At 40.1% G+C, this 15026-nt stretch overlaps 1 protein-coding gene across 1 annotated transcript in view; it reads right to left on the reverse strand.

Annotated features, from left to right (window-relative positions):
• The window catches only part of THSD7B (thrombospondin type 1 domain containing 7B), a 253080-nt gene that overhangs the window by 172312 nt on the left and 65742 nt on the right, over positions 1-15026 (reverse strand). Inside the window, exons 6-7 of the mRNA XM_017740110.1 lie at positions 14959-15020; positions 6939-7108 (exon numbers count right to left, since the gene is read on the reverse strand). Of these exons, the coding sequence (XP_017595599.1) occupies positions 6939-7108; positions 14959-15020 (232 nt within the window). The remainder of the gene's footprint in view (positions 1-6938; positions 7109-14958; positions 15021-15026) is intronic.

Below are 15026 nucleotides of genomic sequence, written 5' to 3' on the forward strand. Positions count from 1 at the left end.
TTACCCAAAAAAAGCTGGAAATCACTGGGGCAGACCACCAGAGAGGGTGAGAGAAGAAATACAGAAAACAGGGAAGAAAATCCATGAAAACTTCATGAAAGCCTTGTAAGAGGTGTGAGCATTGCCGAGTTCAGCATTCACACAACAGGAAGGAGAAACCTCTTCTGTGACTGCCATGAGAAAAGCACCACTGTGGATGTGTCTGGATGTGCCTGGATGTGCCTGGATGTGTTTGGGACACCAGGACGTGGCACAGGTGGCCCAAAGCTAAGCTAGTGACACGCTCATCACAGATTCCAGGAGCAGCCAGGCGGATCCCAGGAGCAGCAGGGCAGATCCCAGGAGCAGCCAGGCTGCTCCACACAGCGCTGGCCGCAGCACACAAACTTCATTTATCTCCAGTGTCTCCTGTTCCAGACACCTCTGGCTTTGTTCTCTCTCCCCAGTGTCCCAGTTTGTGGTGTAGCCTCACACATGCAAATCCTTTTAATTTCTCATCTCACTCCATGTTACTGCCTGAACACAATGCAGCTCCCCAGTCTCAGAACAGCAACAGGACAAAATTACACAGAACAAACCATCACTGTCTTGAATTGGAATTAATCCAGTTTCAGTGGAAGGGAACAATTATAAAAATACACACACAATTAAAATGTTAGCTTTCAAAGATAAAAGCCTGGACTAAAACCTAGTATCTCACATGAACTAACTGGGCAGCATATTATTTGCTGTGTACCACAGCCAGCTAAACAAATGAAAGCATTTATAAAGGGATAACCATTCATGGTCATAATAGCTTGTTGACAAAAAAAGGCCTACTATTTATAAGGCACCTCTTAAAAGGCTGACTTCTTTCACTGTCAAAGTCTTTTTAAACATTACTCTCTTCATTTTAGTTTAATTAGTTTTAAGATATGAAAGAACTGAAAATATTACACCTCTGAAAGGCATTAGGGAAAATGGTTTTTTCCTTAATGGATTCAAACTCAAATTTTTGAAATACACATTTAAACACTACTGTCAAGCACTACAATAATCTGAATAAAATCATTTCCTCTCCTGCTTCTACAGGGTTTCCCCCAAAGAAGCCAGCTGTTACATATTTATTTTTCCATTATGTGAGTTGTATCTCATAAATTCTGCTCAGCATTTGGTGAGCTTACAGATCAATAACTTGGCATCCCAGCAATATAAATCTGATACAGACTTCCCTGAATATATTTCACACTCCAGAGGTGTATTTCTAATCTTTTCAAGTCAGTACAGTCATCCCAGTGATAAATAACTAGTTTGGGATAAGAGGGATCCTTGGGGTGGGAGAGGTTCCACCTGAGAATCTGCTTTCTGTGGTTCAGGCCAGCTAAGCCCCAGGCTGGATGCTCCTGTTGCTGTAACAGGCGCAGCTCAACAAAGCTTTTTTCACCCCACTGCTGACCATCATTTCTCTCCCTCCTACGGTCCTAGTCAAGTTTTCTCATTACTAATAGATTCTAACCTATTCCTTTTCAATTTCATAAACCAGACAAGGACAACAGGATTTAAACATCAAAGTCCTAAAATTCTAATTTCCGTAGAGTAAATTAATCTTCTCGTTCCTGCAGCTTCACCAGCATAAATTCACAACAACAGAAGAAAAAAGTGTGCATTTAATACAGGGCTCACACTCCGCACAGGGCTCCTATACACTCCAACAGTGCATAACCTGCATCAACTCCTACGGGCAGCTTATCTCCATCAACACAGGCCTTCTCCAATGAATATGCAGGATGGCAACAGCTGTAAACAACAACAACCTGCACAACCAACTTTTAGCTCCTAAAGAGTAGTACCTGGTGCTTCACAAGACCCCTGGCACCCAAGGGGATGGTGGCACATCCAATTCGGACTTTCCGCTGGTAGCGTCCTCTTCCCAAAGATACTTCCATAGTTTACTGAACAGGTGCCACATGCACCAATTTGAAACACTAATCCCTCAGGAGACACACATTGGAAGGTCATGATTCAGAACAGAACAAAGAACTCACAGGGAAACAGATGTGGCACCCTCATTAGGAAACAGAGCGTACAGAGCAGGGGAGGTAAAACAGCACATTTTGGAGCTACAAAAGACAATAGGGCAGAAAGAAAGGGATGAGAATAAATGGAGAAGAATACAAGATATGAATGAAAGGACTTCTCAAATTAATCTCTGTGCAACTCCAAAGAGGCTCCAATTTCTGAAAAACAAAGCACAATGCCAAAGTATTTCCCATATGGGAATCAAGAAGAGTATGAAAAAATTCACTCATCACATAAGAAAGGAATAGACATTTTTGTCTATCAGCAGTAGGGAGAAAGCTCAATATTTTGAGGAAAACAAGAATGTATAAAGGCCATAAAATAATAGTTTTGAGACTCACAGAAGTAGGACTTAGATGAAAGTGCAGGGGACCACTTTCAGCTTCAGACCCATTTGTGATTCTGTCAGTAAAGGAGCTTGTAAGACAAAACTACATAAGGGAATACACACAGGGATGGATCAGAGCGTAACCATTAGACCTGAAAAGGTACTTGAGTATTTTCCAAGTCCTCAGTTGTAAATGGACTAAAGGAGATTTTGCTGCTACAGCTGGCGACACACAAGTTTATAAAAAAACAATCTGATGTAAAATGAACTAGGTGGAATTGCATCCTAAAAATAAAGCAAAAATTAGTATAGGCTGGGGAACTGCAGTGGAGTAAGTCAGGCAAGGTATTATGTCTACTAACAGGTGAGGGTTGAATCTCTCTCAAAGGAAACAGGGGTATAAAAATAATAGGGACTTCTGTAAGAAATAGTTTTGCAGGGTAACACTAAAAGCTACCCAAAATTAATGAAGGCACAACTATGCCACATACCTGCTATTGAAATTCAAGCTCAAATAAAAATAAATATATGGAGACAAATATGATAGAGAAACTCATTAAGCAAGAAAGTGTAAACAAAACTTTAGAACCTTGTACAGGCATGAGAGTTTTATGTGGATTTTCAGATGTAAAATAACAAAGATTAAGAAGATAGGAACCTGCAATGATTTCTGGTGAGAAGGTAATAAGAGATACATTTTATTAGCCAAATTTACTATGCTGAATAAACAATAAAGAGGACTCAAGGAAGTGAAGCATTATTTCATAAAGGTCTTTTCAGTCCTATAATTAAAACTTAAGCAGACAGGCTCCAAAAACACTTTAAGAAAATTCTGAAAGTGAGAGGTAAATTGGATCTCATTCAAACAAGTGAAAAAGGAAAAATGTCAAGATATGTAAGGCACAAATTTTATGAAAGAATGTCAGGGCAGACAGATCCCTAGTTAGAAAACTACAGAAAATATAGAGAGAGAAGCAATCCCAGTCACTAGAGACAGCAGGCAACAAATTCAGAGAAGAGAGGAAATACTTCTGGAGTATTTTATAAAGACTGCCATCTCCCATACTACTGATAAAGAGATACAGTTTCTAGATAAATCCAAAAAGCAAAATCAATTAGAAAACAGAAGGATAGTTCCTGGTCTTCAGAAAAGACAGTAAGAAATTCCTGAGGCAGAAGATTAAATCTAGGAACTTCATAGGTTTAGTAACTGAACATAAACACAGACACCAGTACCAGATTCTAAGAGGAATTTTCATTCCCATATCACTGGAATAATTTACTGTGATTGAGAGGAGAGTTGTACTGCCAAACAAGGACAGGTTTCATAAACTGATCATTGCAGAATATTCTTCCTTACCTTTTCCAGATGTCTTGTTTGTTGGTACCATGGGGATTGCTAGTTAGTGATGTTCACCCAGATCAATTAAAATTTATTATGGGGAAACACATTTCAGATAAAATTTCATAAAACCACTAAAATCTTATCTCTTGTTGTAAGCCCACTTACAGAAGAGAACAAAACACATGTGTCCTACGGCAGCAGTGTCTGGCTTGGAAAATAAGTTGAGGATCTGCATTTCTGCTTTGCTTAGAAGAGTTTCCATATGAGTGAACAGATTTACTTGAAAAAAAGAAGTACAAAGAAGGGTAGCCACCCTTCCTACAGTTTGTTCCAGAAATGGGATGCCCGGGCTCAAGGATTAGGGAGTACCCAGACGTGAAGAGAAGAAAGGGCTGTACCACAACTAGCTCACTTGCATATTCTGTGCTACTTTTGTGCAAAATGTGTCTCCTCCTTAAAAGACACATCGTTTCAAACATGCAGATTTGCCACTTCCACCTCTGGACAGCAAAAGAATAATGATAAACTTGAATTACTAGGTGACAACCTCTCTCTGAAAATTAAGCATTATAAATTTAAACACGTTAAAATTCAATGAGATAATTAAAAACAGCAGGATCTGTTGAAAGATAATCATGTTAAAGTTCAGTCTAAGTTAACAAAAGCCTCACAAGTGAGGAGGGATGTGGACTCCTTGGACAGAACAGCTAACATTAAAAACAGCACAGTCTCTACACTTAGGTTACCTACATACACAGGAGCACAGAACTACACATCACTTTACACCTTTACCAACGTAAATTTAGATGTCACAGCCTCAGAATGCAAGAATATTACCGAGGGCTTCAAAGACTGGAAGATCTGCCTCCAAATACTCATCACCCATATTAAAAGTACGGACTTCCTCCTCAAGGCTTAGAAAACATAACTTCACTTGGGTCAAGACAGGGATTTCTTAGTTAGGTTGCTTCTTGGGGGAGAAAAGTATGAAATCTTATCAATGCACTTCTCAAAGTAATACCTGAGTGAGAATTTTCCATTTTCAGTATCTTCAAGTTGGAATCTTATAATCAAAACACAGAAAGCTTTCAGTAGACTTAACCTTCTGAACAAATGATATATAGTGACTCAAGAAAACAGGTGGTCCCCTTCCAAACACACACATTTTAATAAAAGAAGAAATAGATGGGAACACTAAGCAAATAAAAAATGGGAGAAATATCCTTGGGGGATAAAAGAGCTTTGAGCAGTATGTATAAACACATCACAGATGGTACCTGTCTCCAACTAGGATTCAACAGCTTTTATCCCAGAATGCTGCTGGAGAGACCACGGGACAAAATCTTCTCTCACATATGTCATGGGCCCAGGTCCAAATTCTCTTTGGAAGTATCCAGAAGAATAACAACTGTGATGGATTGTAATATCCCATTAGACTCGCTTGTTTGATTCCTGAATGATCCCTTTAAGGACACTCAAGAGGTGAAGAAAGAAAAATTACTGTGCTTTTGATGGTAGCAATTAGACACTGTATTTGCTTATACATAGAGGATTAACTTCCTCATCTTCTCCTCATCACTGAAAAATTGGTACAGTAAAATATGAGATCCCCTAGTGATGAATAAAAGTATTCTGCCAGTTCTGATTGCCAGAAGAAAAAAGCCAAAAGATATGTCATTCCTTATCTATTCAAAGAACAAAAATTAGTCAGCTAGTAAATGAGACACGCTGAATATTACTGGATGAGGAGGGATAATAGGGAAGGATTTCCCTGTTCCCATTTGCATGTGACTGTGCTGACAGTAGATGGGATTCTCACTTGCCAAGCACTACTGTACATCTGCAGTACAGCTTTGAAATTGCAGTAATCATTTATTTATACCTTGTACAATTGCTCTGCACATTCAGGGTTTTTCAGTTGCCTATATGAAATTACTTTTTTTAAAAAAGGTGAGAAGTGTAAATACAAGGAAGAGGTATCCCAGGGTTTGTTCTTAGCTGAGGAAAGGGCTTGCAACTTTTAAGCTGAACTGAACTTTGAGCAAGGCACAAGCTGCAGGTGGGTCACACACTGGATATGTAGCACCACTCCTGTCATGACATACGTAAATATTTAAGGAATTCAGAGGCTCTCCTCTAGTCTTCTGGAGAAATTCACAATTTTGACAAAGAATAAAGTGAGAATGAATTCAGTTCAAGCTCTCTGCTCACCAACCTGCCTCACAGTGGCTTCAAGAACCACAGGAGTACTCAGAAGGATGAAGAAAGTCAATAAATGCCACACACCTTTCATCAACAGCACTTTTCTAACTCTGAAAAGTCCCCTGCATCACACGCTTGTGTGGAACAAGAGGAGAGGGGTTGTGTTGGGAGAGCAAAGTAGTGCCTGGTGTCTGGGAGAGGTGAATCAGCCACTGTGCATGGACTGAACAGAGATTAAAACAGGTCTGGTTTTCTATAACCTCAGCATCTGTGAGGGATGCTGGGACACACACAGGGCATCCAGGAAACATTTGCTTTGCCTCTGTAAGTAAATAAATCTAAGATACAATATTGTGTTGTTATTATCTTACATCTCTGCTCAAAAACACATTCTGCAAGCGCACCACATCGAGTAAATAAAACAGCCCATGATGAATTATTCATTGTGAATCTGTAACTACTTATTATTCTTCTAAAAGAAATATAACTCACTTCCAGAGTCCAAAACCCATCTGTCTGCTCAAAAGTTGTGACAATATTATTTTTGCTTTCCCCTTCAAATCACAAGAAAGATTGTGTATCAATCTAAAGCAGAGGCTAAAACCGTATCAGGAATGGTGTGTGACAACCTGCTTTATATTCTAAACTAAGACTACACTACAGATAAATGCATTCAGCTACCAAGGGGCTGGGTTTCCTGATGTATGACAGAGGAAGAAAAGTCAACTCCAAGCAAAATTTAGTTCCTTCATCCTTTGTAACTCTCCCAGCGCAAGTGAACATCAGAACTGGCAGCAATTCATCCCAGAAGGTTGTGCCTCCTGGCAGTTCCTCAGGACTTCCTCTGGTGCCAAGTAGCACCTCCCTGTGTGAGCATGGATAGAAGGAGGACATCAGCAAGCCAAAGGCTATTAATGACTCCACATTACCTACTTCTTTTCCTCCTGTTTCTCCTACTCAGATCTACTCAGGTCAGCACTTCAGAGGGACCCTACACACACACACCTTCTTTCAGCCGGTGTGTCCCCAGCTCCACGAGGATCTGGACACAGTAGACCACCCGGGTTTGGATCCCACCTCCACAGAGCCCTGCCTGCTTCTGGTGTCGAGGGTCCTGCTGGTCAAGGAGCAGAGACACTTGGCAAGCTTTCCATTCAGAAGTCCTCCAGGCAAACCTTTGGGAATAAAAAGAGAACAGGTAAAATGAGTTTTTCAAAGACTATGGGTGAGGGAGACATACTTTATTAGGTGACAAAATACAGTTGGTTTAATCTTTATAGCAGCACTTTCCTATCCAAAACAGGGAAGAATGTTTGGAAACGTTTTGAGTGCTAAATTTACATAGGTTAAGTATGTGCTATTTGTCCGGAGCACTAGTGTAAAACTTTTGACAGAGCACCAATCTCCAAAGCGTTCTGAAACACTAAATCATCCTGACAACACCTGTGAGCACGGCATAAAAAACGAGAGAAGATTAAGAGGTTTGATTAAGTGTGAACAGTAGTTTTCAAACATGTGGATCAAACCACCAAACCACCCCTCTCTGGCAAGAGCTGAACACCTCGCTCTGAAACACACTTAACAGCTGAAATCCTGCATACATCGACGGAGCTCCAAGCACTTGCAGCTTTTCCACACAGGAAAAGCACTTTCTTAGGCTTTCTAAGTGCCTAAGGTACTGCCAGTTCCTTCAAGGGATTGGCTAAAGCATCTCAGTTAATTCCATTTTCCAAAAGTTGTGATGCACAGCAAGCTCTAGAAAAAAAAATACTTTCATTCTATATTCCATTCACACCTAAAGAGCATTAAAGGTTTTCAAGGAATTGTAACTTTTTGGGGCACAGGTAGGTGAATGCTGTACAGACAACAGTTGTTGCTGTGTACCAGCTTAAATGCCAGGAAGAACTTATTAAAACCACAGGGAAAACTGTGCTGTGTATCCGTGGAAAGCAAAAGTTATTTCCCCATCATGACTGAAAATGTAGAGCATATTTCTAACACAACTGTTTCCACAGGCAGAATTTGCTTTGATTCACAGGTCACAGTATGAGGGGAGTAAATAAGAGCCCAAAGTCTTCCTGAGCTTCCCAAACACAAATCTTAGGCAATATTATTTTTATAACCAATCTGTTCACACTCGTGCTGCTTTATGCCTCCACTCCTCTAAATTTCCTAGTTTACTTTTACCACAGAATCTTTGGGTTTTGTGTAATAAAACTATGTAAAATAATTTCCTTCCTTTCTTCTCAAGACAAATGCTCTCTCCTTTAACAGCAGATCCACAGTTGTTAAAACTACATACGTTCCTTAACTGCTGACTGCTCACTGTAAACTCAAACACAGTGGGATGTCTCTGCAGAAAAAGCCTTCCATACCATAATTCCACATATTGAGTATCTGTTCCTGACTACAGCTATGGCAAGCAAACCTGCATCTCAAAACTATATTTTGAGCACATATCAGCATTCTCTTATGTTGTACATGATTTCTATCCACAAAACACTTCCAAATTTTCTAACATCTTCATAGAAAATATTTGTGAATACTGCCAGTTACTTGCATTTACAGGTGCTGTTCGGATGAGCTGCCATGCCCTCTTAAATAACTCACAGCATCTTGTGCAAATCTGGATACACTCACAGGGTTCATTTACCCCCAAAGAAAATAACATAGAACAAGCTTTTCACGTGACAAGTATCAAATACTTAACTCCCACAACATATAAAGCACAGCCATGAATTCTTCTTCTCATTAGTTCCTTCTGGGAACTCCTAATCCCATTTCTTGGGCCTGCAGTGTTAAATGCAACCGTAAAGGCAATGAAAAGTGCTCTTTATCAAACAGCGGGTGAAGAGGATTCCTCTCCTCCACATCCCTTCAGAACATTGTGCTTTTCAGGTCTACACTTCCAAATCAAAACCTTAAATATAAAACACAGGCATCTTGCCACAGACAGGGAAATAGTTGTTTTAAGGAAGTGTTTCTTAAAACAAGAATTGACTAAGGAAAAACTCATTAGCAGTATCTGGCTTAGGAAGTCAGCTGTGAACGCTGGATCCTAAAGACTCATTTCCAGAGGTGTGAGCATCTGCTTCTCCTATTCAGCATGAGCTGCGGGAGTTAACACCTATGAAAATTAGGCCATTGGTGATTAAAATTATGCAAAATAACTAAATCTGAACTCAGAGAGATAATTAAACTTCATCAACTCCTGAATTTAAAAAAAAAAAAATCCCTTTATATATTCTCCCAGAGTAACCTGTGTGTGAGCAGCGTGCAAGGACGGCTCTCGGCACTCCGCCAGCTCCAAGCTTCAGCCCTGTCCTGCTTTTACCTGCACATGTCCTCAGCTGTCCAGTGCTCCAAAAACAAATCCTGACCTCCAAGCATTAAAAGGGACACACTTGCATAGCCATTAACAAGCCCACTACCCCTGAAGGTCAAAGGGCTGAAGAGTAGCATTGCTACCACTCCCAAAGTGTAACTCCAGAGCCTACCAGCACAGTTCACTGCATTTCCTCTCCAGTCTCTACTACTTCACACTAATGCCTTATCTTTAATTTGGGCATAATGAACCTCATTTACAAAGTGATACCATCATACCTGTATCTCAGCAATAACCTTAAGCCTTTTCTAAAAAATCAAATCTTAAAACATTCCCATTTCCCACCATTTAACTTCCGAAAAGCTTTGAATTTCCAACAAAGCAAGGAGAGTTTTTTGCTATATCCCTGTCTCGTAACATAGCAACCACAACCAAAATGAATGATATGAAGACATAATCATAATTCTGGAAAATCTATCTATTCCCAGCGAACATGAAAGCTACACATCAAGGATGAAAAAGATATAATACATTGTTTTAAAACTGATGACTCAGTGACAGTTATGAAACAAACAAGGGCTCAATATCTTTCTGATTTATAGTAACCTCTTGGTCTCTTTAGTCTATAGGACTTATGCTCTTAGTGTTTACACAAGTTTTATACCTGTATATACCCATTCACTTTAATTGAATGATCCCAAATTTATATCACAATAAAACAAAGTAGAATCACCTTCCGTGTGTTGAAGCTTTTTAAGCACTTAATCCTTTCAGAACAAATAACCAAAGGTAATACAAAGCACAAAGCTCTGGAGTTTTACATGCAGTTAAAGTGTTTTATTTTCCTGTATTTAAACTATTGATTATAGAAGTTATTGTAAACTTCAGGCATAAAATTAAAAGCCCTTCCCATTTAACAGCAAATTTACACCTGTACCACCTACCTGTGATGGGACCTTTAACTTGTAGCTTTGCCATGGACATATAGGTTATACTTAACAGAGCAGGTCTGAGGCTTAAAGTATTTTTGTCATCTCTGGGTCCTTTTAGGAGACTGGAATACAGCTTCACCCCCCTCTCTCTGTGGAGTACAACTCTGCAAGTGCTACCTCTTTAGCTGCTGCTTTTTTATGTCAGTGGATGTAGCCCACACTATGCATCTTCATTCAGTCATGGTGCGCTCTCTGCCCCTGCATTAAAAAACAGCCCCTAGAAAATCATAAAATCACAGACTGGGTTGGAAGGGACCTTGAAGATCATCTCATTCCAACGCCCTGCTATGTGCAGGAACACCTTTCACTATCCCAGGTTGCTCCAAGCCCTGTCCAACCTGGCCTTGGACACTTCCCAAAACCTTAAATATAAAACACAGGCATCTTGCCACAGACAGGGAAATAGTTGTTTTAAGGAAGTGTTTCTTAAAACAAGAATTGACTAAGGAAAAACTCATTAGCAGTATCTGGCTTAGGAAGTCAGCTGTGAACGCTGGATCCTAAAGACTCATTTCCAGAGGTGTGAGCATCTGCTTCTCCTATTCAGCATGAGCTGCGGGAGTTAACACCTATGAAAATTAGGCCATTGGTGATTAAAATTATGCAAAATAACTAAATCTGAACTCAGAGAGATAATTAAACTTCATCAACTCCTGAATTTAAAAAAAAAAAAATCCCTTTATATATTCTCCCAGAGTAACCTGTGTGTGAGCAGCGTGCAAGGACGGCTCTCGGCACTCCGCCAGCTCCAAGCTTCAGCCCTGTCCTGCTTTTACCTGCACATGTCCTCAGCTGTCCAGTGCTCCAAAAACAAATCCTGACCTCCAAGCATTAAAAGGGACACACTTGCATAGCCATTAACAAGCCCACTACCCCTGAAGGTCAAAGGGCTGAAGAGTAGCATTGCTACCACTCCCAAAGTGTAACTCCAGAGCCTACCAGCACAGTTCACTGCATTTCCTCTCCAGTCTCTACTACTTCACACTAATGCCTTATCTTTAATTTGGGCATAATGAACCTCATTTACAAAGTGATACCATCATACCTGTATCTCAGCAATAACCTTAAGCCTTTTCTAAAAAATCAAATCTTAAAACATTCCCATTTCCCACCATTTAACTTCCGAAAAGCTTTGAATTTCCAACAAAGCAAGGAGAGTTTTTTGCTATATCCCTGTCTCGTAACATAGCAACCACAACCAAAATGAATGATATGAAGACATAATCATAATTCTGGAAAATCTATCTATTCCCAGCGAACATGAAAGCTACACATCAAGGATGAAAAAGATATAATACATTGTTTTAAAACTGATGACTCAGTGACAGTTATGAAACAAACAAGGGCTCAATATCTTTCTGATTTATAGTAACCTCTTGGTCTCTTTAGTCTATAGGACTTATGCTCTTAGTGTTTACACAAGTTTTATACCTGTATATATCCATTCACTTTAATTGAATGATCCCAAATTTATATCACAATAAAACAAAGTAGAATCACCTTCCGTGTGTTGAAGCTTTTTAAGCACTTAATCCTTTCAGAACAAATAACCAAAGGTAATACAAAGCACAAAGCTCTGGAGTTTTACATGCAGTTAAAGTGTTTTATTTTCCTGTATTTAAACTATTGATTATAGAAGTTATTGTAAACTTTAGGCATAAAATTAAAAGCCCTTCCCATTTAACAGCAAATTTACACCTGTACCACCTACCTGTGATGGGACCTTTAACTTGTAGCTTTGCCATGGACATATAGGTTATACTTAACAGAGCAGGTCTGAGGCTTAAAGTATTTTTGTCATCTCTGGGTCCTTTTAGGAGACTGGAATACAGCTTCACCCCCCTCTCTCTGTGGAGTACAACTCTGCAAGTGCTACCTCTTTAGCTGCTGCTTTTTTATGTCAGTGGATGTAGCCCACACTATGCATCTTCATTCAGTCATGGTGCGCTCTCTGCCCCTGCATTAAAAAACAGCCCCTAGAAAATCATAAAATCACAGACTGGGTTGGAAGGGACCTTGAAGATCATCTCATTCCAACGCCCTGCTATGTGCAGGAACACCTTTCACTATCCCAGGTTGCTCCAAGCCCTGTCCAACCTGGCCTTGGACACTTCCAGGGATGGGGTAGCCACAACTTTGCTGGGCAACCTGTGCCAGTGACTCACCACCCTCACACAATGAAGAATTTCTTCCTAATATTCTTCTAAACGTAATATTAATTTCTTCCTAATCCCATTCCTTCTGCTCAGAGACTTGTGGTCTGTGTCCCAGCCCATTTTCCTTGCTGTGGGTGGAGCATGCTTTGGAAAATTCTTGCCCTAAAAATAAAGCTAAAGGAAAGACTACTTGTTTCCAAATCAACCTAAAAATAGTGAAGATTTCTAGGAATCGGGAAAGTAAACAGGAGTCTCATCTTAAAGGATTTACAAACTAATCTGATTAGGCAAACAGCAAAAAGGAAGGAGTGGTATGTGTTGAGACCAGAAAAATGAAGGAGAGCACCTTTTATTTCTGCTACTGAAGCTCCTTAAATTCATCATCTTCTTGTAAGGGGAAGAAAGAGAAGATCATTGTTCGGTAAACCTCAGCAAACCAGAGATGAAGTGGCATATATTTAAGGGGAAAAAAGCATAATCTTTTTAGGTATTACCCTTCAAATAGAATGTAGTCAAATAAGGAGAATAGGAGCATCTCAGGTTTCTTATATTATTTCACAGGATTAACACTACATCTCTCTATGCTTGAAAGCTGCTGCTTTCCAATCTGAGCTATTTCCACTATCTCAGCCACCAGTTCCCAAGGACCAGCACCAAACCACCAGGCTACAAACTGAAACATGGACCAATAGTATCCTCTACCAGCTGCTGAAACCTAAATAACATACATTTTTGACTTCTGTTCATTAATACAAAATCCTGGTCCCCACAGCCTTACATCCAGTAAACCCACAGCACATACTACAATATTATGGATTTTCATTCTCACTTGTTTCTTTATACCGAGTGAATCAATCAAAGTCTAGTAACCAGGCACTGCTGTAAAATTCTTCTGCACAGTGTGAGAAGGTCATAGCCTACAACCTGCATTTTGAGATATTACATCCCTGCAAATAACAATTAACTAAATACAGGAGTTGTACTTTTTAATATTTTCAGTTAAGTGGCTCTATTAACCTGCAAGTTTAATGTCATTTTTCTGAGCTAGCACATTAGGCAGCTCATCCTCGCTCATGCAGATACTGCCCTGGAAGTGTTGCCTCAAGGTAGGGAGGCATAACAAGATGGGAAAGGTCTCAGAGTTCACAGGCTCATGAAAATCTGGGCATAGCAGCAATACACTGAAAAAACAACAGATTTTCTTCTACAGAGCAAGAGGCACCTCCAAAAAATTATCAGTGTTATGCAGGTTCTCACCTTGTGGGCTCTCCTGGCTCTACACAACCATTTGCCCTTCAATACAGTGCAATGTCAAAGAGGGGAAGTGAGAAACCAGGGGCAGACCCACGTCTGTTCACTGCCTGATTAACTTCCAGCCAGTCTCCCCCAATCAGGTGTCACCTGCACCCACGCTCCCTGTACAAAATCAGCAAGACAATGTGTTAATCTATTGTCTTTGAAATTGATGTGCGCTTGGGCAGGAGCAAAAATCACTCTGCAAGAGCCTTTCCGTAGGATGTAATCAAGCAACAGAGTATTTTTTTTTATACTTCCTCTCTTCTGCTAGCAGGGTGCATAAAAATGATCAGCATTTGATTTTGAATGAGCCTAATGATACAGAGACACTTTTACAGGTGACGCCTTCCTAAGAAATGTATCTTGCGAAGGCTTTATAGAAGGTTTTAGCAGTAGCTGGCAAAAGCCCCAGAAACCCATGACTTGAGCACTGAACAGATCTCCTATTAAACACACTCATTCACAGACAGGGAGATTTGTCTGCATGCATATAAATTTCTATCAATCCCAAAGCATTTTACAGTCAATCTCAGAACATGTCACACAAAAAATCAAACAATATTTTATTTTCTTTGCAAAGCACACTATCAATCTCCTCTGTTAGCCTGGCCAAGCATAATGGCATGGGCTTGCAGACCAGAAAGGTGAGATCCTCTCCTTCATGCCACAAACCAAGCAAACTCTCAGGGTTTCTCAGTTTCCCATTTCAAGAAGCACCCAGAGGGAAGCTGAGTAAAGTCCAAGCTATTACCTCCGAGCAGTTCCCATTTTCCTCAAGCAAGACTGGGATTTTTTTATGGGGAGATGAAGAGGAATCATTAAATCTTACATAAAAATTACAATTTCAAAGCCAATAAAAGCCAGTCGTGGAGACCTGCCCAGTCTCTGTGCAGCTGAGGAAATTCTCTGAAACAGCAATCAGTACAAAAGCCCTTTCAGAGAACAAGAGCAACTGCTCTTAGTTTCTAAAATATGAAAATGTACACCGTATGGGTGTAATTCAGATTTATTTCTATATATAACTGTAATTATTGTAACAGGACTATGGAAAATAGCAACAATTAAAAGAGTAGTAGTGACAATCAATAATACCACTAATCATAGTTAACAATGACCAAATCGATGATCTCTCAGACACAGAGAAAGCACAACATGCGACCCTCTGCACGCACAGACTGAGCAGGGAGGATCCGCAGGGGCTTTTTTTTTACTTTTTTTTTTACTTCCAAAACCTGGGCTGGAAGCTCTGGCCATACCTGGGGCAGGGCTGCAGCGGTGCCTTCCCTCCTGTGCTGCATGCTTCCCTCTCTTCCAGCTCCTGGCA

This window comes from Corvus brachyrhynchos, unplaced genomic scaffold (genome assembly GCF_000691975.1).
Source record: "Corvus brachyrhynchos isolate BGI_N302 unplaced genomic scaffold, ASM69197v1 scaffold126, whole genome shotgun sequence".
Classification (NCBI taxonomy): domain Eukaryota; kingdom Metazoa; phylum Chordata; class Aves; order Passeriformes; family Corvidae; genus Corvus; species Corvus brachyrhynchos.